Consider the following 26,715-nt stretch of genomic DNA (forward strand, 5'->3'; position numbering starts at 1 on the left):
TCGACAATTAGTTACTCATTTTACTACAACTGTAATAGATTACATTTAGCTTAGATATATTATCTTCATTTCAGTAGTATACATGAAAATTTTTAACATAGTTTATTTTATTCTAATTTCTTTAAGACTACGATAATATACTGGTCGGCAAGAGAAAATCTTGGATCGTTTATTTTAGTCATCATTTACCTACATGTCTAGAAGTGAATCGCTATGGCAATCTTGTAAGTCGGGGAGAGAAAATTATTACTTATTCACTTAATCCGGAGCTTAACTTCATGCGTTTGGGAAAATTCTTGCTCTTTTCTGTTTGTTCATTTATACAATCACAGAGTCTATAGACTCTGTGCAAGACCATCGGCACCCAAAGCCGTGTGTACATTATCGGTTATATCATTAAATAAACTAACCAAAAAATATGTTGTATTACGTAGTAAATAGTGCAAATTCTATTGTCGACCATTCTAATCAGTATTAAATAATAATGGAGTGAGACAGTGTGAAGTGAGATATTAAATGATTGATCTTTTTGTTAAATTACCTGGTATAACTTAACACAATGATGAATTGTTTAATGTTTCATATGCACCTCCATAATTATTTGGAAAGGTATCAACTAATGATGCAAAAATAGTTTGGATCTCAGGTGATCTATTTCCTTTCCCTACCCTTTCATCTACATAAAGGTGCGTATTCACTATCCGAACGAACGAATGCTACTATCACTATCCAACGAGCGAACGTCCAGTCTTGTTCGAGCGGTTCTATAATTCTCATTCGTTTGCGAACGTCTCTGATATACCGACTGGAAACAGATGAGGGAGCGAACCGAATGGCAAACGGCCGCATGCTGTCCGGCCGGTTTGCTGTCCAAATATACCGAATTTCATTCCTTTGTTCTTTCGGATAGTGAATACGAACCTTAACATAAAGCACCGCCCCTCTCAATGCGTTCTCCCACCATGCTTATGCTTTACCTTGCCCACACCCGTAAATACCGGCAACATTGTATCGGTCGCACCGGCCCCTCGCCGGCCCCTTTTGATGCTGTCTCTCTGTCTGTCAACCGGTCGTTTATATTATTCTCTGTCTTACACGTTAAAATCCTATACACAGTAATCAAATGACCAGGTCGGTATGTATTTAAAATTTGACTGACAAGTAACTTCAAAATATTGTGAAAAAAACTGTATAAAACTGAAAAAATGTAATCGAATTATTTTATTTAATAAAAAACGGTATGTGTTAATACAAAACAAACAGAAACAAGACACCACATACCAAAAAATATAAAAAAGAACGATTTCTTACTTTCAAGGTTTATGAAACTTCCCGCATTTTATTTATCAATATAATTTATGTACAAATACAAATTTGTAATATTCCGCAGGAATAAATAAAACAACGTAAATAAAACAAACTATTTTATTAATAATAAATAACACTTACCAAATTTTATACCTCACAGGTTGATTAATTAACTTTAATCTTAATTTTTTTAAACCAGTACCTTTTGACATTATTTTTCTGCTGTACTAAAATCCATTATTTACCTATCGTGTGATGTCGATATTTTACAGCTACTCCAGTTTTTAGTATGGGTTTAGTATGGTCCTTCTACCGTATTCGAGATGCACTTATCTACGACGAGTTGGTATACGAACTTTATTGGTGTATCTGTTTAAGACTTTCTGCCTGGGCAGCGAGTATTAACCATAAATTCAAATAAACTGTGCTCTGGGTTCTACAGTTAATTTTCACTCGATTTTTCCTCCACTTGACTTCAAAAGACACAAAACACACGTAATAACACGAATCAAAATGCATCATCTTCCAAAACGCAGGGTATTTGACACAAGTCACAAAATTATAACCTATATTTTGCAAGACTTTGACAAACGTCAAAAATCTAAAGGCGAGTTCATACGCATCGGCGTCTGTTTGTCGTTCATCGTTCCGTCAAACCAATAAAATTGAAATACGATCTGTCATTTTTGAAATAAACCAATAAAACTGGTTAAAAACAAGTGACGACGCATGACGAATTTATATTTAAACCCATCCATAGTTAACTTAAAAATTATTAGAAACTTTTTTTAGTAAAATAAATAGATTGGTATGGGACGTCATCTGCTTTTCTTCTGTCATCGTCTGTCGAAATCTTACCTGAGAAAAAAACAGAGTATAACATGCATCTAGCAAGTTACGTCGAATTTAAGAAAATCGAAAGTGTATCAGCGCCCACTGAAGTAGCGCTGTCAGAAACGTGTCATTTGTTGTTGTAGCATGTCACGCCACTGCTTCAAAAATAGAACTGGTTCTACTTTTTGCCACGTGCTACTAACACGTTACTCGAATTTGGTAAAAATGAAGGACGATCCGGAATTCAATATACGTTTTGTATTACTGATTGAGGCTTTTCTACCTAGCACATCAAAGATCTATGTCACTTTGGTCGGCGCTCTCACTAAGGGAGAGCGCCCACCAAAATGACGTAGCATCTGACGTTAGCATGTCTATTAACACGTTACTCGAATTTGGCAAAAATTAAGGACGATTTGCACATCAAAGCTTTCTTTTTTCCTCGCTTTTTTCATTCTATAAAATGCTTGAAATCCAACCAAGTCCACGTTTCCTTTGTCCCTTTTTACAAAAGGGGTGTATCCAATAGCGACGGTTTGGATGATTTTGGTTCATATTAATTCAGTCAGTGCCACTGCCACATGTATAAGTATGCTTCCTGAAAAATCATGCAACGCTATTGCCATATATCATTGCCATGTATGTGCAACGTCATATGCTACGTCACTTTGGTGGGCGCTCTCCCTAATGATACTTTTCTATAAGAAGTTTTGTGTTAGGAAGTGTGAACAACGTTCCAGGTTCAGCTTACTATCTATGCAATTTCGTTTATTTTTTAGAAATCTTGTTCTAAACAATTTATTAGATTATTACTATTAGCGCTTGTTACCAGCAAGCAGGCAACCTGTGTCCATACCCTTAGATAGAGCGAATAGAAGTATATACCGGGTGTTTCTTAAAAGTGGCTCACCCCTATAACTTCTTTATTTTGTCTGGTAATAAATCGAAATTTGGTGTATTAGTATGTATATAACATAAATCAGGATTGATTGATGAATTCAAATAATTCTGTCGCTTCCTGTTTCACCAGAAATTATTACAACTATTCATTTTTAAATGGTAACCTCAGTATTTTTTACTGTATTTGATTGAAAATGGACATTCTAAATAGAATGACATATCATAATATGTCAATTTTTGATATTTTCAATTAATAAAAATAACATAAAATTTTAAATTTCCATCTAGAGTGTCATGGTTGTGTCAAAATCATTAATTTTAAATCAAGAAACTTTGGAAAAATAGATTTGATCGACTAATGTTTTTCGCGTCTTTTCCTGGCCGGTTTAAAAGATGCCCAAATCGTATTTTTAATCATCACTCAGTTTTGCAAACGGAAGAGAGATTTGGAACGGGGGTGGCTCATTCGCATATTTGGAAGAAACATTTTTTTACGAATAATTTGGTACCACATACTTGGTATTAGCGTTAAAATTGTCGTTATGAAAGCCATTTCATTCTAGATTGAAATTTAAAATATAATTTTGTAAAGGAAAATGTCAAAAGTTAAGATGTAATATGGTATTCTATTCAAAATATAATTTTCTATCATATAAAGTAAAAAAAATACCGAGGGTTACCATTTAAAAATGAAACGTTGTCATTTCCGCCGAAAGTGATCGAAAATAATTGAAAACGCCCATCAATTCTAATTTATGTCTTATAAAATCATACCAAATCTCGTTTTTTTTTCTGAAAAAATTATAGTTAGGTTATAGGGGTGAGCCAATTTTGAGTACACCACAGTCAAAACGAATGTTTTTTTTTAAATATGCTCACTATCAGGTCCAAACTAATTAACATTATATGAGAGCAAGTATTGTGTGGCGGATACAGAGGGGAGGCCCATGGTGCCCGGCCCCCCTAAAATCTATAAATTGGGTTAAATATTTGCTTTTTGGGTTAAAAATGGTGCCCTAAAAAGCATATTCTACATTAGGGGGGGGGGTGGACAAGAAAAAAGAAATTCATTCGTCTATCCGCCCCTGAGTATTTTTATAAATAATTCCTATAGGGTTGTTCACCACATACGACACGGAGTATTGTTGCTAAATGATTAGATATTTACAAATTTAATAGATATTTACAAATTTAAATTTAAATTTACGTATAAAAGTTTTGTAAAAAAAAAATTACAAGATACAGAGTGTCCCAAATAAATAAAAAATATCAAAGTTGTATTTTTTTAAATGGTACACTCTGTATATTATTACATTTTTAGTTTCTACGATTAAAATAAAGCTAAATTTGATTTTAAATAAATAAGGTTTATCACACTTCAACCTTGCCGTTTTTGAAATATTCTGTTTTGTGGAATTGCAGTAAAAATTTGAAGGCTTCATTTCTTCAAGGGTATCAAAGTTTTTAATACTAAATATTTACTGAAGTTTGTTTATTGATCAGTTATTGTGTTGCAATAATAAAAATAATAATACCTCACACAGAGTGTCTAAAAATGTATTTTAAATAATTTCTAGCTATAAACGGCAATAACTTGTTTAATTTAAATAGAACGCCCTGTATATTTTGGGAGAATCAGATGTACAACTTAATTGTCTATAAAATTATTCCATTTTTTACCTATCCCTTCAAATTTTCGTAGAAAACGATAATACTTAGCCCATTTGTATACAAAAAGAAAACTATTTAAATCTTTATAAAAGAGTATGCCATTAATTAAATGTTATGCCACCATTATTTACGCACAAATATTAATTAATTACATACTTAATTGTATTAGTTAATAAATTATTCTAAATAAATGTGGATTTGAATCAAAAATCAATATAATAATAAGTTATGAAAATGGACGTTTCTGTTGTTATAAATAAGCATTTGTCAAAAAATGAAATAAAATTTTTAAGGTGTTACTTTTTACCACACTGTCTAATACACGTACAAAATTCAGTTTTTTAGTATTTGGAACAATTTATTATTAATCAACGCAAACAATCAATTAATGTAGTTTGAATACTGGAATCATATTAATTGGTCCTCTTTAACAAATATTTAAACAGTTTTTTTTTATTTTTTAATGAAATATACGATCTATATCGACAATATTAGTATCTGTACTAAAATGTGTTACATCTTTAAAAATAATCTAAAATGTCAATATTCCTTGGGTATAAGTAAGGTCTAAATTCTACGAAAACTTGAAGAGATAGGTATAAAATGGTATAATATAAATGTAAAACCTCTGACGAGAGGTAGGGAACTCAAAAAACTTACAACCTTTTAGGATGTTTCTTTCAAAATTTAATTTGATTTAAAATTGGGGCGATATTGTTTCGGGATTCATTTAATTCCCATTCTCAGGCCCAGAAAGCTAAAATAATCAAATTATAATCAGAATAGTTAAACAATTCTAATATAGTCATACAGAGGTCAGGTTATAAAATACAATCACAAACAAATTCAAAAGGTTAAAAAAATGTTGTTTAAAAATGGTTAAAAATTAGAGCTTACTATTTAAAAAAATACAACTTTGATATTTTTTATTTATTTGGGACACTGTATCTTGTAAAAATATTTTTAAATTTTAGCTCTAATACTTCAACGAACCCAAAATTTACAATTTGCAAAAACCTATTCGTTTAGCTACAATACTCCGTGTCGTAAATATGTGGTAAACAACCCTGTATAAAGTTTATAGGTCAAACGTCAAACTTCAAGTGTGTTTTAGAGGAAAAAATGAGTCTACACAAAAATAATTAATTTTATTTAACAAATTATATGTAATATTACAACAAAGTTACCGCAGGTTGCCCTTATTTCATTGTTTTTAGTGATGGGAAAAACCGATTAATTTCAATAATCGAGTACTCGAGACTCGAGTACCAAGCGATTGCAATAACCGAGTGATCACTCGAGCGAAATATCGCTCGTATTTAAAAATACGTTTTTTTGTCCGTCGCATGTTGTTAGTACTCGTTAACGCCAAGCGCCAAGCAATAAGCTGCGTGCGCAAGGTACATATTCTTTCGGCACAAATTACCTATAACAGATGCGAAAGAAAGCGACTGCATCGGAAACCGTTCGGCAAACCCGACACGCCTATTGAGTGGTGTAAATACACCAGTCGTTTAGTCCGGAAACCCATGTTGTGTCGTCTTCGCTTGCTCCCAAGTAGCATTTTCACGACTTGCGACCACATGTTTACTAAACACAACGTTGGATTAGTTACAAAAAATAGTTAGCTCCCTACCTTGGGTATTAAAATAAATTTAAACGTTTTTATAACGTTGTACCGACGTTGGACTAGTACTACAGCAAAGTAGAAGCTTCTGCGACGTCGAATAAACGCTGTCTTGTAACCTTTTTTGCTTAAGTGATCTTTAGGTGATTCGGACAACGTAGTTACAACGTTGGACAATATAGAGTTTTCCGACGTCAGTTTCAGGACCTATTCCAACGTTATGCAAACGTCGTCTGTTTTACTAATTCCAACGTTGTTTAGATTTCCTTATTCTTACGTTGGTAGGACGTAGAGTCACTACCTTTTTGCAACTGTATTGAACCATAACCTTAAATCTTAAATTTTCAATTCATTGTTCTGTTCAGTCAGACAGTTCAGTGCTGTTTTTGTTTTTATAAAAAAAAAACTTAATTAAAATGGGACATAAGAAAGGTACATATAAAACTAAATTTAAATATACATCGACATATATTACCGACACTTCCTCGTTTATTTAGATTATAGAGGGCGGCACAAGCTAGACTCTAGAATGACTAAATTAGGCAATCTTGCGACTAGTATACTACCTGTTAAGGCCGAACTGCGACTTTATTAGTCCAGTATGCGACTACTCGAACTACTCCATCTTAATCTCCAAAACAACAAAGTTAAAGCCGCCATGTTGTTAAATAAGAAAATGTTTCGTTCTTAAAATAGCAATTCCTGCTTTTTGAATACATTAACTTGAAATATTTGACCCTAAAAAATACGCGGAAACAATTTTTTCGAATGCGAATAAATTATTCTCATTTTACTAAAAAAAAAATTCAAGAAAATTTTTAAAACTTCTTTAATTTCAAGGCCCATTAGTATTTTTTAAAGTAGAAACAATACATTTATCAATAAAGTTGTTTGCGTTTAACTTTTTACCTTGGGTAACGAGTTACAGAGTCGGTTAAAGTGTTTCAATAATTATGATCTTCAAACATCCTCCACACTTAAATACTTTTGTTTTGTTTTCCTTCACTGCCATCTGACATATGTCTCTAACTAAATTATAAAAATAATATTTTTACTATAATTATCCCAATTTAGGATAAAACGCGACTTAGACGCCATATTAGTTTTATATTTCTGTGAATTAGGATTTTAAACAACGTTGCAGTTTGTACTAAATTAGGCTTCTAGCCAACGTCGGTATCCAACGTCGTTTCGACCCAAAAATTATTCTCCAAACTAGTGCAGACTAGGGTTTCACGAGGTTGTGCCGACGTTGCGCCCCGACGTTTGGTCGCGTGACACAACGTTGTCCCGACGTCCAAATGCTGCTTGGGCTGGAGTGCCATAGTGCGTGGTTATATGTTTCTTTTTAAAAACGCGTGTAGGATTTTTGTTGAACTTTTGAACTGTTATTTCTAAGTTTTGGTAATTTGTATATCTTATTTAAAATGGGATATAAATGTGTTTATTTATAAGGAAAAAAAAAAGATATTTATAGTATAAAAAATTAATTTATTTAACAAAATTTAATTAAAAATGTGACAAAATAGTTACCTTTCTATTGGTTCTATCCGTTCTATCGGACTTTTTTCGACTATATAAATCTTTATTTGTAAACTTTAATACATCAAATATTTTCAATCTAATAAATCATTTAATGATGTAAATAAGAGGAAATTTCTCACATGGATGGTCAAATTCTATAGTTTTCATTATATCAAACAGCCTCTGAGAAATGTTATCAACTCAAAATGCCTTTAATTATGTTTGACTGCATCATTAAAAAGGGTCTTCAAATATATCAATGTGATATTTGTCTAAAATTTGCAAGAGAATCCGAATCTCTGGATAACTCGAAATTATTTACCCATTTAAAAGCCTTTGATCATGAAAGTGGAAAAATTTTGTTCATTTTATTTACAGGCTGGAAAAATTATTTATATTAAATTTTGACGAGTTTCGCACTGAAGAAAACATTCAGAGGCTGTTTGATATAATGAAAACTATAGAATTTTACCACCCATGTGAGAAATTTCCTCTTATTTACATCATTAAGTTATTTATTAGATTGAAAATATAGTAAAAACTCGATAATCCGAAGAGCGCTAATTCGGATTCCTTGCTAGTCCGGATCGGCAGCGCACTTGCGTTATGTACCTTGTAATCCGGATTTCGTTTGATTCGGTAATCCGAATTTGTGGTTCTAACTTGTTTTAACGCGTTTTCTCGAAGCGGTAATTCATTTATATCGTAATAATTTGACGGCCGGATCAAAATGCGATCAGATTAACAAAGCTAAACTACCGAAAAGGTCTTTTAGCCCATATCCTTTCCCAACTTAAGACGGGAATGATATTGGTAAATGCATTAAGCAAATTAATCTTATGGATGCAGTTTGCTTATTCTATAATTCATGGCAAAAAGTTAGAACGACCTCTTTAGAAAAAACTTTTATCAGGAAATTTACCAGATTATGACCCTGATCATCTCATTCCCCTAGCCAGTTGCAAAAGAAATTGCAGCAAGTAAAACATGGCTACCAAGACATTTTAAACATGTTGACGCAAATTGATGGAGAGATTCATACAAATACTGAAATGAATCAATGGGTTGAAAACTCTGAAAATATCGTAGAGGATGGTGATCTCGAACATGAAGTTATAGACGACGCCGACGAGACCAGCGATGAAGAAATCTATATCCAGTCAAAAAAAAATCAAGCACGTTGATGCAATAAAATTTTTTACACTGGGATTGCAGAGGGCTGAAGAGAATGATCTTAGTATTAACGATATTCTTGTCTTAAAAAATATACAAGAACAAACAAACAAACACAACGCTTTATTGTACAAAAAGCCAAAACAGCTTCATCGACAAAGCAAAACAAAAAAGCACAAAAACAAATATACAAATTAACAAATAAAAATGTCATAAAATTACAAATTAAACATATATGGACATTGCAGAACACAGGCGTATCTAGAAAATTTTACAAAAGGAAAACTGTAAATGGTTAAAATAAAATAAAATAAACGGAGAAGAGGAAGCTATAGTTAAGTATTCTTCAGTTAATGCACTTAAAAAACAAAGTAAAATCTCTGATTATTTTAAATAATGTAGTATGTATTTTATACTTTGGTATCTATAGGATGTATGTTTCTATTCACAACGAGTTTTGTTATAGAATATACTTATTCTTACTTAAATTATATTTGTTGAAGGTTCTGCTAATAAAAATGTTTTATTTTATTCGTTTTTTTAAATATATGTCTATAAAAAATGCAAATCGCGATAATCCGGATTTTTCTATTAATCCGGATTAACTTGTGCTTTAATTGATCCGGATTATCGAGTCTTTACTGTATTTTATGCATTAAAGTTTACAAATAAAGATTTATATAGTCAAAAAAGTCCGATAGAACCAATAGAAAAGTAACTATTTTGTCACATCTCTAATTAAATTTTGTTAAAAAAATTAATTTTCTATACTATAAATATATTTTTTTTCCTAATCTCCTACGAACTGATATAATATGACGAGCAATCTATTAAATTACTGTGAGATTATATGCCTCGATAACATATTGGTGCAGATTATTTTCAACCAAATAAATAATAACCCAAACTATACATTGATGCGGATTGTCTATGAACTCTTTCTGAAGGTCACAGAAACCTGAACGCGTAAGCAGCTGATTCATGGTACACCGTGACGGGCCGGGGCCGTGCGACGATGAAGGCACGGCCAAAACATTGCCGCAAATGGTATTGATACCTATGCATTCATGCTAAGCCGAGCACGGCCGAGCTTCTACTACCGTGTTCACTTTACGGAACGTGCCCGGCTCGGGTACGGTCCGGTGTGCCATGAATCAGCCTTAACTCCGGTATTCTTTCGCATCTGTAGGTAATTTGTGCTTCTTCGGTACTGAACGGAAGTGCGGTAAAAGCTGGCGAGCGATTCGCTTTGATCGCCCGATTTAGTTTATTTCCGAAGCATTGTCGATGTGGTCGTAAAAATTTAATATATTTTTTATTATATATAATGTGTTTAGCATATATTCTGACGTATATTACTAAGGAATTTTAACGTGGTTCATATTGTTCGATATGTTTTATTTAATTAACTTATTTCTTTCATTCTGTATAATCTGCTTATTATGAAAGTTGAAGATTTTTCAACGATATCTTTTGGCAAACCAGCATCGCCGCGTACTATTCGTCGAACATGATTGGCGAGAGAGTACGTCACAAGTTGTTACCACGCGGTTTACGCCATGAAACTTACGCCTTTCCTATTCGCTTGTATCCACAACAGAGTCTCTTCCTGAAAGAGTAGGAATATTGAATACTATTGAAATATCCACAGTGGCGTAGTCATTTTTGATCATTATTACTTTATTTCATTGCCTGTTATCCTAAACTTTATTCCTATATTTTTCGTATGTTTGATAGTTAAGTTGTTTTATTGTTTTGTTATCTTGTTATAATGTTTTTCGTTCATAGTTTTTTAATTAATATCAAGCTTGATCGTATATTTGTATTTTAAAATGAATAAATTTGTTAAGGAGTAGCCGCCCCAGATAACGCAACGATAAATAATATACTGGGTGTCTCAAAAGTGGGATCAATTTTTGAAATAACTTTTTTATTTTTTCAAATAAAACAACGAGATTTGGTAGGGGTAGTATATATATTGACATATTCAATTGTTTCTTGGCCACTTACCGGTTTCAATGTGAAATGCAACTCTTCTTTTGATTTTAAATCGCAACCTCGGTATTTTTTTACTTTATTCGGTAGAAAATGATACTCTGAATAAAATGACATATCACATGTCAACTTTTGACATTTTCGCATATGGGTTTATTTGAAATTGTAACATGCGGTTCATAACGACAATTTGACTCGAAGTACCAAGTGTGTGGTATCAATTTTTTTTTTTCGAAATAGCGCTAATGACCCACCCTCGTCTCCATTTGAAAAAAATTGAGATATGATCAAAAATACTATTTGGGCATCTTTTAACCGGCTAGGGCAAGACACTAAAAACATTAGACGATTAAATTTATTTTCTAAGGCTCCCTTGATTAAAATTATTGAAATTTTTAACACAGCCATAGTACTCTAGATTGATTTTAAAATTATTGTTTTTAACAATAGCCATGGTACTCTAGATTGAAATTTAAAATACAATTTGTTTTAAGCGAATATGTCAAAAGTTGACATAAGGATACGTCATTCTATTTAGAATGTTATTTTCATCGAATAAAGAAGTAAAAAATACCGATTTGGGTGTAATTTAAAAAATCAAAAATTGTAGTCATTTCCGGTGAAACAGGAAGTGACAGAAAACAATTGAATACGTCAATCAATCCTAATTTATGTCATATACTAACATACCAAATCTCATTTTTTATCTAAAAAATACAAAAAAGTAATAGGGTGAGCCACTTTTGAGACGCACCCGGTATATACGGAGTCGTATAAATTTTGCTACCCGCGAATGTACTTGTAGTGAAATTGCTCGGCTTTTCATCGAAAGTAGGTCGCCATTACAAAAAAATCGGATTTCAATTTATTTCATTCTAGATCGCTTTGCGTTCAATGTTTGGTACTTGTCACTTGCATCGCTCTCAAGTTCATAATCGAGGATATGTTCTGGTTATTTCAGCAATAATTGAGTACTCGAGCGAATTTTATTTAATAAAAACGGTATGTGTTAATACAAAACAAACAAGAACAAGACACTACATACCAAAAAATATAAAAAGAACTATTATTTACTTGACTTTTATGAAACTACACATTTATGATTATATTTATCCAATATAACTTATGTACAAATACAAATTTATGTATTCACAGGAATAAATAAAACAACATAGGTAAATAAAACAAACTATTTTATTAATAATAACTCCTACCAAATTTATACCTTAAAGGTTAATTAATTAACTTTAATCTTAATTTTTTAAAGCAAAGGTATTTTGACATTATTTTTCTGCAGTACTAAAATCCATTGTTGCCTATCGTGTGATCGATATTTTACAGCTTCTCAGTTTTAGTATATTGTTTAGTTTGATCCTTCTACCTTATACGAGATGGCACTTATCTACGACGAAATGGTATACAAACTTTATCGATGGCAACTTCATTGGTGTATAAGACTTTCTGCCTGGGCAGTATTAACAAAACTGTGCTCTGGGTCTACAATTAATTTTCACTCGATTTTCCTCCCTTGACTTCAAAAGACACCGAAAACACGTAATAATACGAATCAGGAAGCCATCATCTTCCAAAACGCAGGGTATTTATCAAAAAGTTGAGCTTCAAAATTATAACCTATAATTTGGCAAGACTTTGACAAAGCGTCCAAAAATGATAAAATCTAAAGGCGAGTTCGCATACGCATCGGCGTCCGTTTGTCGTTCATCGTTCCGTCAAACCAATAAAATTGAAATACGATCTGTCATTTTTTAAATAAACCAATAAAACTGGTTAAAAACAACAAGACACGACGTATGACGGATTTATATTTAAACCCATGCATAGATAACTTAAAAATAATTAGAAATTTTTTTTAGTAAAATAAATAGATTGGTATGGGACGTCATCTGCTTTTCTTCTGTCATCGTCTGTCGAAATCTTACCTGAGAAAAAAAACAGAGAGAAAATTCGCTCGGCTTTTTATCGAGTAGGTCACATTAAAATCGGATTTCAATTTATTTCATTCTAGGATCGCTTGCGTTCGTCGCTTGGTACTCGTCACTTGCATCGCTCGTTCATAATCGAGCGATGTCGGTTATTTCAATAATTGAGTACTCGAGCGAATTTTCGCTCGAGTTATCCCATCACTAATAGTTTTATCGTGACAGCCCAGGCATTCAAAATGTACCATTACATTAAAATTACCATTACATTATAAATGTAAATGTTTGAAACTATTTAGTAATTTCATATTTATTTCTATAATAGTATTTTTTTAACAGGCAATGAAAGAGCGGCAACTAGAAATAGATACAAAGAAAACGGTTGTGCTAGCTCAAAAGAGGAACTTAGAGGAAGATAAGGGTCGGCTTAAAGGTGATATATCTTTGAGAAAAGTAAAACTTGAACAGATGAAGAAAAAATATCATATTGAGTTAATGTCGCTAGGTAAATACAATCGTACTTTTAAATATTAATAGAAAAATTATGGCTGGTTGATTTGAATTATGGCTGGTCTTAACTAATTCTGACATTAGTCCTAATCCCAAGAATCAAAGTATCAAAGTAAACAAATGACAGCGTTCACGGTTCAACTACTGTTATCTTAATTATCAGCCTTAATATCAGTATCAGGTCCTAAGAAATATGGTATATTTCATATTCTAATAAGACTAATGCTAATACCAAATTAATTTGTGCATGCTGAAAACTAGGATTTTTAAGTATTTTCCAGATATTTAACATGTTATATTGACTAAAATTGGTATAAAATATTAGGAATAGTGATTTTGGAACAGTTCCATTGGTGGAACAGTTCCATTGGTGGAACAGTCGGTAAGAGTTATCATATTCCGAAAATCACTGTTCCGGTTCCACGTAAAATTCCCTTATAAGTTTATGGGAATTCCGGCAGTGGTGGCTCGTCAGGGTAGGCAAGGTAGGCCCTAAAATTTTGGCAGAATTTAAGCGGTTTATTACATTACATTATTTACTATTAATGTTCTCAATACATAAAAATACTGTTAATACACGGCATTGTGTTTTAATAATCAATATTATTTTAATATTTATGGTCTTGTATATTAAAATATTCATTATCGCTGGCGTACGCTGACTGTGCCGCTGCGTTAGAAAACAAAATAATTTTGACCGTTGGAGTGCCTTTGTTCGGCGATTTCTGCATCGCCTACTATCAGAGTCGATGCACGACGTACGGCAGTCTTCTATCTCTGTCTAACTCATCGTGCGGTAGCGACGCGACGTAAGTCGGTGTTGTATCCTATTAAGGCGGGGCTTATGTGTATTAAGGCGGGGCTTATGATGATCTCCGGTCGCCTTTGCATCAACTCGTGGAGGCTCGGTAGGCTTAGAAGTTAAGGGGATATTCCCGATATTTCATAAGGGGATATATCACATTTCGTTAAGGGGATATTTCATATGATTCGTTATACGTATATAAAACTTTTATATGAAAATTCAAAAAAAAAACGTTTAAAGCAAATTGGAAACATTTTTCGGGCTCGGAGATTATTCAAAATGATATAACCGGTTGTATTTCAGAACACGCCACAGAAATAAAAGAATCCGAAATAAAAAAGCGCGTTATTTTATTCGGTGCAAGAAGACGATACAACAGTGTGCTATTTCAACTCGATATGTTAATAAAAGCGGCTATGTCAAATATCTTTGCAAACTTTATTTTATGAAATATTAGATAACATTGTTATACATTTAGAAATAAGGTTTGCTTTTTTTTGTTTATGCTTATTTTTATTTATCTCTTGCGGATCCGAAATTTAAAGAATCCTATAAAAAATTTCCAACGCATTTAACATCTGATTTAGCAAACTTGTTATATTAATACATTTCCAACGCATTTAATAGTGATTTAACAAACAAAAAATGTTATTGACCAACGTAAATTAATAAATAAATTGCAGGTATTAATAATAGATATGATAATTTCGATTATAAAATAATTAAAAATAATTTACGGAGAATAATCCTGGAAATATATTTCCAGAGGCTTTTAAATTGTTTCTTTTGTTTGTTACTACACCATTTACAAGTACTTGGGTTGAGAGACATTTTTCATGTTTGAAATGCATTAAAATTTATAGTAGAGATTCCATGAAAAATAAACGTTTATCGTCACTTGCCTTACTTTCAATCTATATCTAAAAAGATCTTTTCACAGCTCTTCAATAATCTGATGATTTTACTGATATAATAATAAATAACTTTTCTTTGTTAAGAGACCGACTCAACAATTTAATATATAAAACATATTTATTCTTTCTCTCAATACTACCAATTTTTAAGTTTGCGTAAGTAAATAAAAATAGAATAAAATTCTATGATGTACTCCATAGTGACTCCATAGTAGATAAAAAAAAACATATACTTCTTGTACATTATGTCAATCATTATGTCATTACGTTGAATACTGTTATTTTTGCTTTAGTTTTGTCCTAAATATTCTTGAGCTATGTTTTTAACCCAGAGATAACATATATTTACAAACTGGGTTAGGGTATTATGTAAATTAGGGGGGGGGGGATAGACGCAACTAAAATTCGCCTACCCAGTCACAAGGGTTACGAGCCGCCACTGGATTCCGGAGAAGTGAGCTTTGAAATCCGGACCAAGTCCGGCCGTTTCTATGCATAAATAAATTATGAATTTATTTAGATATGTAAAGTTTTTCTAACGAGAATACCTGACAGTGACAGTTGTCTGTCATTTTAATTCACATGTAAATTGTATTTTCTGTCATTGTTTGGATTTCATCTGACGATATTCTTCGCTGACTCGTTGCACAGACGGACAGATTTTGAAGGGGAAATTAAAGGCAGTTGAAAAAGTATTAAATATACTCTTTTGCTATTGTGCTAAGATTTGTATACCTTCCAAGTGATATCAGACTTGGATAATCATTTTTAAAAGAAGAGACAACTTCTAACTTTTCATTAGTTACGACACACTTTCGTTTTGGCATTAGTAATGCCAAAACGAAAGCCGCATTACTAAATGCTTAATTACTAAATGCTTAATTTTACATAACCGGCGGAGGAGCCTATACCGATATTTCCAAACTATTTTACCCGTTGGATATCAACCCAACGAGTCAGGGAAGATTTCGACAGATGACATTGAAAAAATGTTTTTATTTTAAACTTAGTGGTTACAGAAATTATAAATCATTAATATATTTTTCTACCAGCAGGCAAAGACGACGATGGTCAACCATTTTCTATAACACATTTTAAAATAAAGCACGCACAAGATAAATTTATGCTTCAACAACAAGGAGATGAACTGGACAATAAGATAAAAGTAGCTGAAAAAGAAATTGTTGCCATGGAAAATACGCTCAAAATGGTTAATTTAACAAATATAGCATTTAAAAACAATCTGTCAATTTTAAAGGATACTGGTAAAATATATTTTGTTATATCCTTGTATATGAATTTTTAAAGTAGCTCAGCCTAAGACGTTTATGGATGTAAAGCACCAGATGGCGGGGCGTATTTCACAGTCTTTTACTACAGAAAAATATTTTTTGTTACTCTGAATTTTGAAGCGGCCAATAAAAACAGAGAAAATAAAAATCGATAATTTTCGGACTGTGCCAATTGGTTGCTAATCGACCAGATACTTTTTGTCTATTAAATGTGCTATAAAAGCTGGTAATTATACAATTCGACCATTGTAAATACCCGACAAATTCCGCAAGGCCGACGAGGCCGATGTTTTTCACTGATAAGAAATAAAATGTTTGTTGGGATAACTTTCGAGATATTTTTTTCTTTCTGAATGCACATTCTAAAGTATTTTATATTCTTTGACCGCTTGATCTACAAACTGGTTGCACTTTGGTTGCACGTATCGAAGTTTTGTTTCTTGTAGTTTTAAAACATTTTCTTGTTTCTTTCTAGTTTTAGTAAAATTAGATTAATTTATTAAGTTTGATTATAATGTTTAGTGTAGACTACCAGAAGTAATTTAGTAGTGTTTTTATATTTTATTTTGAATTTAAGTAGTATAGGTGAAGAGGTAATTTGGTTATTTTTTCTTTATGTTTGATTAATTAATAAGTTTGATAATTTGTTTAGTGTAGAATACAAGAAGTAGTTTGTGTAGTGTTCTTGTAAGAGATTATATTCATTTATTTTCGAGTTGAGTAGAAGGTGAAGGTTTGGTTTGTTTTTTTTTTGTTTTTCTTCTAAATAATTGTAGTAGTTCGTTTAAAAGTGTATATAATTTTGGTTTTAAAAATCATATAATTTTGGTTTTCTGGTAGTTGAATATATACGAAAAAATATCTGATCAAATTTTAAATTAAATTAATCTAGTCTTATTAATCAAATTAAACTAGTCAAATAATATTAATTGCAGTCAATTATTAAAAAATATTTATTATTTTGGAAAATAACTTTTGAAATGGAGTATTATTGATAAAATTTAGCCAATTTTTTTACCCAGTAGCGTATTTCAATGTGATCTTATCATTTATCACTGTATAATAACTTTGTTGTGGCAGAAAAATATACCAGTTAGTTTCAAAATATTATTTTTTTTAAACGACACAAAAGTATTAATTTTTGCGACGTGATTGACAATATAAAAAAGTCATTTTATCGCCTAGGCATAAAAGTAAAGTTTTACACCTAAGCATAAAAGTATGAAAATATATTATTAAAATGACATAAGTCTCAAATTCAACGAGCCGTAACCGTAGTTTCTCGATATATAATTACTCATGGTACACAGAAAACTTGAAAACAAGGTATGATCGATAGCGGCTCCAATTTCGTTCAGTTTGCGCATATCGCCTGTGACGTCATATGCCATACAAAAAAATATCCATATTGTTCAAATGCCACTAATAAAAAAAGACCTAAAATAAGTAAGAATAATGACATAACCCCTAAAGTTATGTAAAATCATCGAGCTTGACATTTGAAAAGTTATGACACATTATACACATTTATTATGTGTCATCTGTTTGAAAATTTGAAATTGGCGCGTGGCGCTTGCCGACCAATAGTGCCGTTTATCACCTGTGACGTGGTGACCAACCTGCGCAATATCATACCTTGTTTTCTCTGTATCATAATAATTACTTTCAAGGTATGAGTTTTAAATCTTTTTATATTATTTGGAACGTTTGAAATTGTTTAAAAAATTATTTGTGGCGTTTGAAAAAAATAGCATGCTCTATTCGGAGTAAAAATGACTTTTTGTGCTTCAGCTGTATGTCAAACGTACAGTCTCGCCATGCATGCACAAAAAATGTCATTTTTACTCCTAATAAAACAATATACTAGAAAGTTTTATGGTTTAACGGGCTTTGCGAGTTAAAATATAATGATATTTTCAGTTTCTATAATTCTTAATTCATTTTATATGTAAATTTATATGGGAAATGTCGATCGTCATTTCCCAGCTAACTGGACGCCGTTTTCTTTCAGGGTGCAGCTACACTATCCTAAAAACGGCGTATCGGCGTAACGGCGTAACGACCTTGAATCGATTTCCAGTAATTCTATTGGCTGAAATATTTGACAGATGAATTTGACAGATAAAATTTCTGACAGATGAATTTTTCAGCCAACAGAATTACTGGAAATCCATTCAAGGTCATTACGCCGTTACGCCGATACGCCGTTTTTAGGATAGTGTGGCTGCACCCTCATAGTTCTTTTCATATGGTACAAAGTTAAAGCAAACCTGACTGATCATGTTTTACGCTAAGAAAGATTTATTTCATGTAATAAAGATTTAAATGGTATATTAAGTATCTACATAATATTTATTTAAACGTCAAATAATATTATTGAAGCAAGTGCCAAGTTTTATTTTTAATTAAGAAAAAATTTAATCAAGAATGTATAAAAGTTTTGTTTTCAAAAAAAAAATTATCGTAAATTCGTAAAACCTCAATTTAGAATAAAATGATCTAAGAATGAAATAAAATTTTATAGCCCTGTGTCAAATCGAAATAAAGTAAGTGTATGTAACTTTTTTTAAATATTAATAATTACCAGTAATTAGCATTAATGTACCAACATATTGAAATAATTTCTTTTTTAATACGGTTTAGAATCCTTAAAATAACAGCAAAAATAATCGAAAATCAACAATGAAAGAATAGTTTTGTTTAAATTTCTTAATCAGCTGAGCCCTATTATAGTTCGCAAAAATCCGAGCTATATTATTACATTACTCTGAGGGAAATACCGCAAATAATCGATATTTTTGACTCCGCCCCTAATCACATGTTTCATTCCTTTAAAGCTTCACGATTTGTTCACCAGAGGCAGCACATTTTGTCGAGAGGTTGACCAACTTTAAGAATATATAAAGAAGGGTTATATGTATTCCACCAAATCATTCTATACATATTTATTACTAGCTGTACTTGGTACTTGGGGCATAGTCTGTAAAGTACGTCTACTCAGAGGCGGGCTTGGAGGGGCGGGGGGAAGCGACGGCTCACCTCTGGTTCTTTTAGGGGGCCTCCAAATGTTAAAAAGTAATTTCAATGTGTTGGATTTTGTATTATGTGTATCTGTCACGCCACTGATCACAATTAATAATTGATTAGAGTACACCACTGTACACATTTTTGACATAAGTCATTCTTGATAGGTTCTTGGTAGACGAAAAAAGCACACGGTGACAAATTACGTTATTTTTATAAAATCAGTGTAAATAGTAGACAGTTAAAGCAAGGCACAATACTTATATGTATCTCTCGACACGTAACGCAGAAACTTACGTTACGTCTGCCGTTGCGTTGTCGTGTAAACAAGAGTTAAAGCAAGTATTTTGACGTACGTAACGCAAATGGTACATTTGTAATTCTAAATTATTTTGTGAAACAATTTATTTAATTTTAAAATTGAAAATGGATATCTATTATTCCATTGATTCCACATTAAATTTATAAAAGTAATATCGAAAACTGAAGAAAATTATAAATCTTATTACAGAAAGTAGTCCTTACAACTTAAAATGCTCTTCGTAATAAAAAAATATTGGAAAACAGACACAGCTTTATGATTATTTATTAGATTCCATCTTTTAGAATCCTCATATTATGGTTTTGCCTATAAGAATTAGCATTTAATTAAATAGATTCCAAAATGAGTTTATTATGATGCTTAATATTTTCATACTAATTTATTGTAATAAAATAGGTCCAGTTCTGTGACACTGGCCCCAAAATTTATGAAATAACTTAATTACTAGCCAGTTGTGGAAACGAGTTTGTGAATTTGTACGTTCGGCATCATTCGGGTGAAAATCGAACCTCCTTCGGCTCGATACGTTTGCGTTTTGTACGTACGTAAAGGCACGTAAAGATACGTATCACGTATCCGTAAACGCAAGCGAATTTCACACTGCGCAAGCGTACATGTCAAACGATACGTTTACGTCTACGTCTTTGGCCGTGCTTTAACTGTCTAGTGTTAGTTTGTAATACCCAAATAAATAATACAGTCCACTAGAAGAGAAGTTTAATTCTTACCATAACCAGCGCAAAAGATACAACATAATTTTTGGTCCAAACGAGCCGGATATCAAGGTACAATTCAGTTATCAATCCAGTTTTCCGGATTAGATCAAGGACGACGCCGTGCAGCCGTGCGACGCCGCATTAGCTAGTATTCTACCCACAATACACGAAGAAAATCGTATCCTTACCTGGCGCATTCGCCATATATCAACATATTATCGCCATCTTAATTGCCTTATGCAGTCACCATTTTTAAGAATATACAGATATCAAGTTTGGTTCCGGCACATTCGGCAGATTCAAGAAACTAAAAAATATCCAGTTCATAATATTGTCCGCAAGCAGACAATTCACCATATAGTATCAAGCATATCATCAATCAGTCATCATATTATCAAGAAGCGATCAAAGTCATTCACCACATTCATCATCATTCACCATTTCTTCATACATCAAGTTCGTCACCAACAACCAACTTCAGTTCAAACACTCTACCAAGCAGCTCAAGCAACATAAACCAACCAAAAGCAAGCACATATTTGTAAGTCACTTCCTTTATTTCTCCTTAACATTCTCATTCCTTTAACATTCTCAATTCTAGTTATCAGTCTACCAAAACAATAACAAACAATAATCATAATATAAAAACCTAATCATATCAATACGTATAAACATATCATACAAAATTAATCATTTTATATTTCAATCATGTCAGAACTAAAGAAATTGAAAGCTAAGCGTACCAGCCTGTTCAATCAACTGGAGCGTTTTAAAGAATTTGTTATCAGCTATACAGATAGTAGCGCATCTCAACTTCCAGAACGCATCAAGCGGGGTGAAGAGCTATGGGATTTATTTGACACTGTACAATTTGATATTGAAACTTCAGACAAGTCAGATATACAAGGAAACGAGCGCGTAAGATTTGAAGACATTTATTTTAACGTTATATCTCAAGCGAAAAGTTTAATTCCAACTCATGCTGCTGATGTCACTAATACTGCAAATTCTGATTTACTTACTGATCAATCATTTCAAAATTCAAACAACATTAAGTTGCCTGCAATTGAACTCCCCAAATTTGGAGGGTCTTATGAGGATTGGTGGCAATTTTATGAAACGTTTAATTCTTTAGTTCATAGTAATCAAACTTTAAATGATATTCAGCGTTTTTACTATTTAAAATCATATTTAAAAGATGAAGCAGCAGATGTAATTCATTCACTTGAGGTCACCTCCTCAAATTACATGGTAGCTTGGAATCTTCTGAGGGAACGTTTTGAAAATAAGCGTTTAATCATTCATAGTCATGTGCGATCTTTATTTGAATTAAGTCCGTTGGATAAGGAATCAGTAACAGGTTTAAAAAGAATGCTGAATGATATTCGAAAGAACTTGAGAGCTCTAAAAGCGTTGAAACAACCGACAGATCAATGGGGTACATTGTTAATACATTTAATTTCAGCTAAGCTAGACGCAACGACAAAACGCGAATGGGAATCGCATAGTCTTACCATAAAGACAGATTTACCTGATATGAATGATTTTTTGAGCTTTCTTTCAGATAGATGTCAGCTATTAGAGACGCTAGAGAGCAAGCTAGACAAAATAGACACAAAACAAGGCAACAAGCCACGCATTTCAACAAAGTCAGGAGGACATGCAATGGTGGCAAACATCAATCAACTCATATGTACTTTTTGTAAAGGCAATCATACTATTAACAACTGTAGTCATTTTTATCAAAGCCTGTGTCCACGCGTATCAACGACATAAAGGCACTACATCTGTGTTTAAACTGTCTAAGATCGAATCATAGTCTTGAAAATTGCAGAGCAGGAACGTGCAAAAAGTGCGGAAGGCGTCATAACACACTGTTACACATTGAACGTCAACTGCAATCAGGTAGTTCATCGAACAATCGTTCAGATCACAATCATCATACCAACAGGTCAAATTCCCAACACAACACTCAACATAGATCAGGGTCATCTAGAGGAATTGAAAGTTATACCAGTCAACAAAATCAGATAACCATATCAGGTTATGAAAACAAAGGAGACAGGGAGGTTCTGTTATCTACTGCTATCGTAGACATCATGGATTCAGCTGGTAAATATCATAAAGCCAGAGCGTTACTCGATTCAGGATCGCAATCATGTTTTATTTCTTCATCACTTGCAGATAAACTACAGTTACAGAGAACACCTGTGAACGTACCAGTCTCTGGAATTAACCAAATTAGCACATTTATAACAAATAGAGTATCAGCAATTATACAATCACGATTCAATAATTTTCTGTTAAACAATCATTTTAGTTTTAGACAATATAACAAATTATATTCCATCAGTTAGTTTTAGCAAATCTAGATTTGAAATTCGAACAACATACAACTATCAGATGAAAACTTTAACATAGCCAGTACAGTTGATTTATTATTAGGCGCTAAGTATTTTATGAACTTCTTTGTGAAGGCAGGATTAATTCTAAACCAAACTCACCTATCTGGCAGAAAACGAAGCTAGGATGGATAGTTGCAGGATCCATACCAGAGAGGCAAGGAAATAAGATCATATGTAATCTAGCAACTAATGATATCAACAAAGAAATTCAATCACAACTACAAAAATTTTGGGAAATCGAAAATTATCCCGAAAGAACCACATCATACACAAAGGAAGAGCAGTATTGCGAAGATTTGTTCTCTGAAACCACAGAAAGAAATTGTAAAGGACATTTTATTGTAGAGTTACCTTTTAATCATAAAAAACATGATCTAGGTGAATCAAAAGAGATAGCACTAAAAAGATTTAGTCAAATTGAAGGACGATTTAAGACAAACTCTGAATTTCAAGAGCAATATCATAATTTCATGAAAGAATATGAGGATTTAGGCCACATGTCCTTAATCGACCAAGAAGATGATGAAAACTTAAATTTTATTCCACATCATGCTGTACAGAAAGACACCAATAAGTTTAGAATAGTATTTGACGGATCGGCAAAAACATCTAATGGTATTTCTCTCAATGATATTCTCATGGTAGGACCTAAAGTCCAAAGAGATTTATTTGATATTGTTTTACGATTTCGACAGTATAAATTTGTATTAACTGCAGACATAGTCAAGATGTACAGACAAGTATATGTCAAACCAGAACATAGAAAATTTCAGTGCATTGTGTGGAGATACAATAAGTCAGATCAGATACAAACATATAAACTCAATACTGTAACATATGGAACAGGTTCTGCACCTTTTCTGGCAGTGCGATCACTACACCAACTTGGGATTGAAAACGAAGTTAAATACCCAACTGCCAGTAATATCATTAAAAATGATTTTTATGTCGACGATGTTCTTACAGGATCAAACAGCCTACTGGAATTGTCTCAGACAAAACAAGAACTTGAACAAATTTTACAATCAGGTGGATTCACATTGTCAAAGTGGAAATCAAATCATTCCTCACTTATTGAAGAACATGGCACAGGTGAGAAAACAATCTCTGATAAAATTCAGAAAACTTTAGGTATAATCTGGGATGCCACCTCAGATACCTTACAATATTCATTCAATCAAACAAATACGATCAATCGGATCACTAAGCGAACTATTCTATCAATGGTATCGAAAATGTCAGAACCGACATCCGAAAGGTAATAAATCAGGGGTCGGAAGAAATTCCAGAAATAACCGAGGAAGAAATTATCAGTGCCCTTAGAGATATGAAAAACAATAGAGCTGCCGGCGACGATGGACTGGTAATAGAGTCAATCCAAGAAGGAGGACCAGAAATCATCAAAGCTTTAAATGTCCTATTTAATAAATGCATTGAAGAAGAAATAACCCCATCACAGTGGAACAACGCAACCATCATTATTGTACACAAGAAAGGTGACGTTACAGACCTTAAAAACTATAGGCCCATCAGCCTTCTTAGCCACGTATACAAATTATTTACTAAAATACTCACCAAGCGTTTGACAAATAAAATAGACTTTTTTCTTTCGAGCGAACAAGCAGGTTTCCGATCAGGTTACGGAACAAATGACCATCTTCTAACAGTCAAGGTCCTTATCGAGAAATGCATTGAGTATAATAGACCACTAATGCTTGTCTTCGTGGATTTCGAGAAGGCCTTCGATTCGGTAGACCAGCGGAAGCTTCTAGAGACACTAAGTGAGAGTCGCATCGATCATCGATACTCCTCAATCATAAGACATATATATGATAATGCCACGGCAAACGTCAGAATATCGACAAATCAATGCACAGATAAATTCAATATCGATCGAGGGGTAAGACAAGGCGACACACTGTCCCCTAAACTATTCGTTGCTGTGCTAGAAAGTATGCTAAAAATGATAAACTGGGATTCAACAGGAATTAACATCGATGGCAAATTGATAAATCATCTCTGTTTTGCAGATGACATTATTTTAATAACAGACAACATACAGGAGGCACAGAATATGCTGGATATGCTGAATGATGCTTCGGAAAAAGTCGGTTTGAAAATTAACTTGTCAAAGACACAATACATGAAAACCTAGTACTAAGTGGAAATTTAAACATTAATAACATACCTTTGGAACAAGTGCATATATATAAATACTTAGGGCATGAGATCGGTATTAGAAGGGATAATCAGACCAAAGAAATTCTACGAAGAATAGGTTTGTCGAAGGCTTTCGGAAAACTAAGGCATATACTGAGATCTGATATTTCCATATGTTTAAGAAGAAAGATCTTTAACCAGTGTGTCTTGCCTGTCCTCGCGTATAGAGCTGAAACTCTTACTTTGACAAAAAAGAACATACATAGAATGCAGGTCATGCAACGGAAAATGGAAAGGTCCAAGTTGGGAGTTACACAGAGATAAAATACCCAATCATACAATACGAAATTGAACAGGAGTAAGAGATGCGGTGATATCTGTCTTACATCTTAAATGGAATTGGGCACGACATGTGGCTAGGATGACCGATGGACGGTGGACAAAGAGACTTCTGGAATGGAGACCGAGACACGAGGCCTATAGAAGCAGAGGACGACCTGCTAGTCGATGGACAGATGACATTAAGAGGGTGGCTGGAAACTGGATTCAAGTGGCACAAAATAGAAGGAAATGGCTAGAGTTAAGGGAGGCTTTTGTTCAGCAGTGGACGGTATAAGCTAAATGATGATGATGATGATGATGATCGAAAATGTATGACCCTATGGGATTGATAGGACCAGTCACAGCAAGAGCAAAGAGTTTTTTACAGCAACTGTGGTTATTATCCTTATCATGGGATGATGAAATTCCTGCAACACTGAATCAAGAATGGTCTAACTATAGCACACAACTATGCGAAATCACTAATATCAAAATTCACAGACAAACAATTTGCAGCAATCCAGTTAAGATTGAGCTACATGGGTTCAGCGATGCTAGTGAAAAAATATACGGAGCAACAATTTATATTCGGTCAACCAATCAAACAGGTCAACATACCATTAATCTTATTTCAGCAAAATCAAAGGTAGCACCAATAAAAACGCAAACAATACCTAGGCTTGAACTTTGTGGTGCATTAATATTATCAAGATTAATGCAGTCTGTTTTAAGTTGTTTATCGGTACATATTGATAAAATCTACTACTGGACAGATTCATCAATAGTTTTAGCTTGGTTAGAATTGGAACCTTGTAACTTGCAAGTGTTTGTAGCAAACCGTATTAGAGAAATACAAGAAATCACAGAAAATACTAAAGGTGTATGGAATCATGTGTCAACAGAGTGTAACCCAGCAGATGTAACCCACCGTACGAACTGAGTCATTCAGAACTATGGTGGTATGGACCAAAGTGGTTGAGAGAGAATTTCAATACATGGCCTCCAACACACACTCAACTCGCCACAGAAGAAATTCCTGACAAGAAAAAGTCATCAATAGTATGTTTTAGCAAGCAGTTAGATACCACTTTATTAACAAGATTTTCATCACTTATGAAACTCCAAAGAGTCACAGCATACATTTTCCGATTTAAACATAATATATCAAAAGCAACTATCAAGCAAACCGGAGAACTAACTGTTGCTGAGCTACAGAATAGTTTATGGTTCTTATTAAAACTTGTGCAGCAAGAATGTTTTGCAGCACAAACTAC

At 32.9% G+C, this 26,715-nt stretch overlaps 1 protein-coding gene across 2 annotated transcripts in view; it reads left to right on the forward strand.

Annotated features, from left to right (window-relative positions):
- LOC115879636 (coiled-coil domain-containing protein 39-like) overlaps positions 1-26,715 on the forward strand; it is a 64,202-nt gene that overhangs the window by 11,810 nt on the left and 25,677 nt on the right. Inside the window, exons 3-4 of one of the 2 annotated variants that reach the window (XM_030896530.1) lie at positions 13,312-13,477; positions 16,254-16,466. In XM_030896530.1, the coding sequence (XP_030752390.1) occupies positions 13,312-13,477; positions 16,254-16,466 (379 nt within the window). The remainder of the gene's footprint in view (positions 1-13,311; positions 13,478-16,253; positions 16,467-26,715) is intronic. The other variant, XM_030896531.1, reaches the window with a different exon arrangement.

This window comes from Sitophilus oryzae, unplaced genomic scaffold, assembly GCF_002938485.1.
Source record: "Sitophilus oryzae breed Bouriz unplaced genomic scaffold, Soryzae_2.0 scaffold_1582_pilon_pilon, whole genome shotgun sequence".
Taxonomy (NCBI): Eukaryota; Metazoa; Arthropoda; class Insecta; order Coleoptera; family Curculionidae; genus Sitophilus; species Sitophilus oryzae.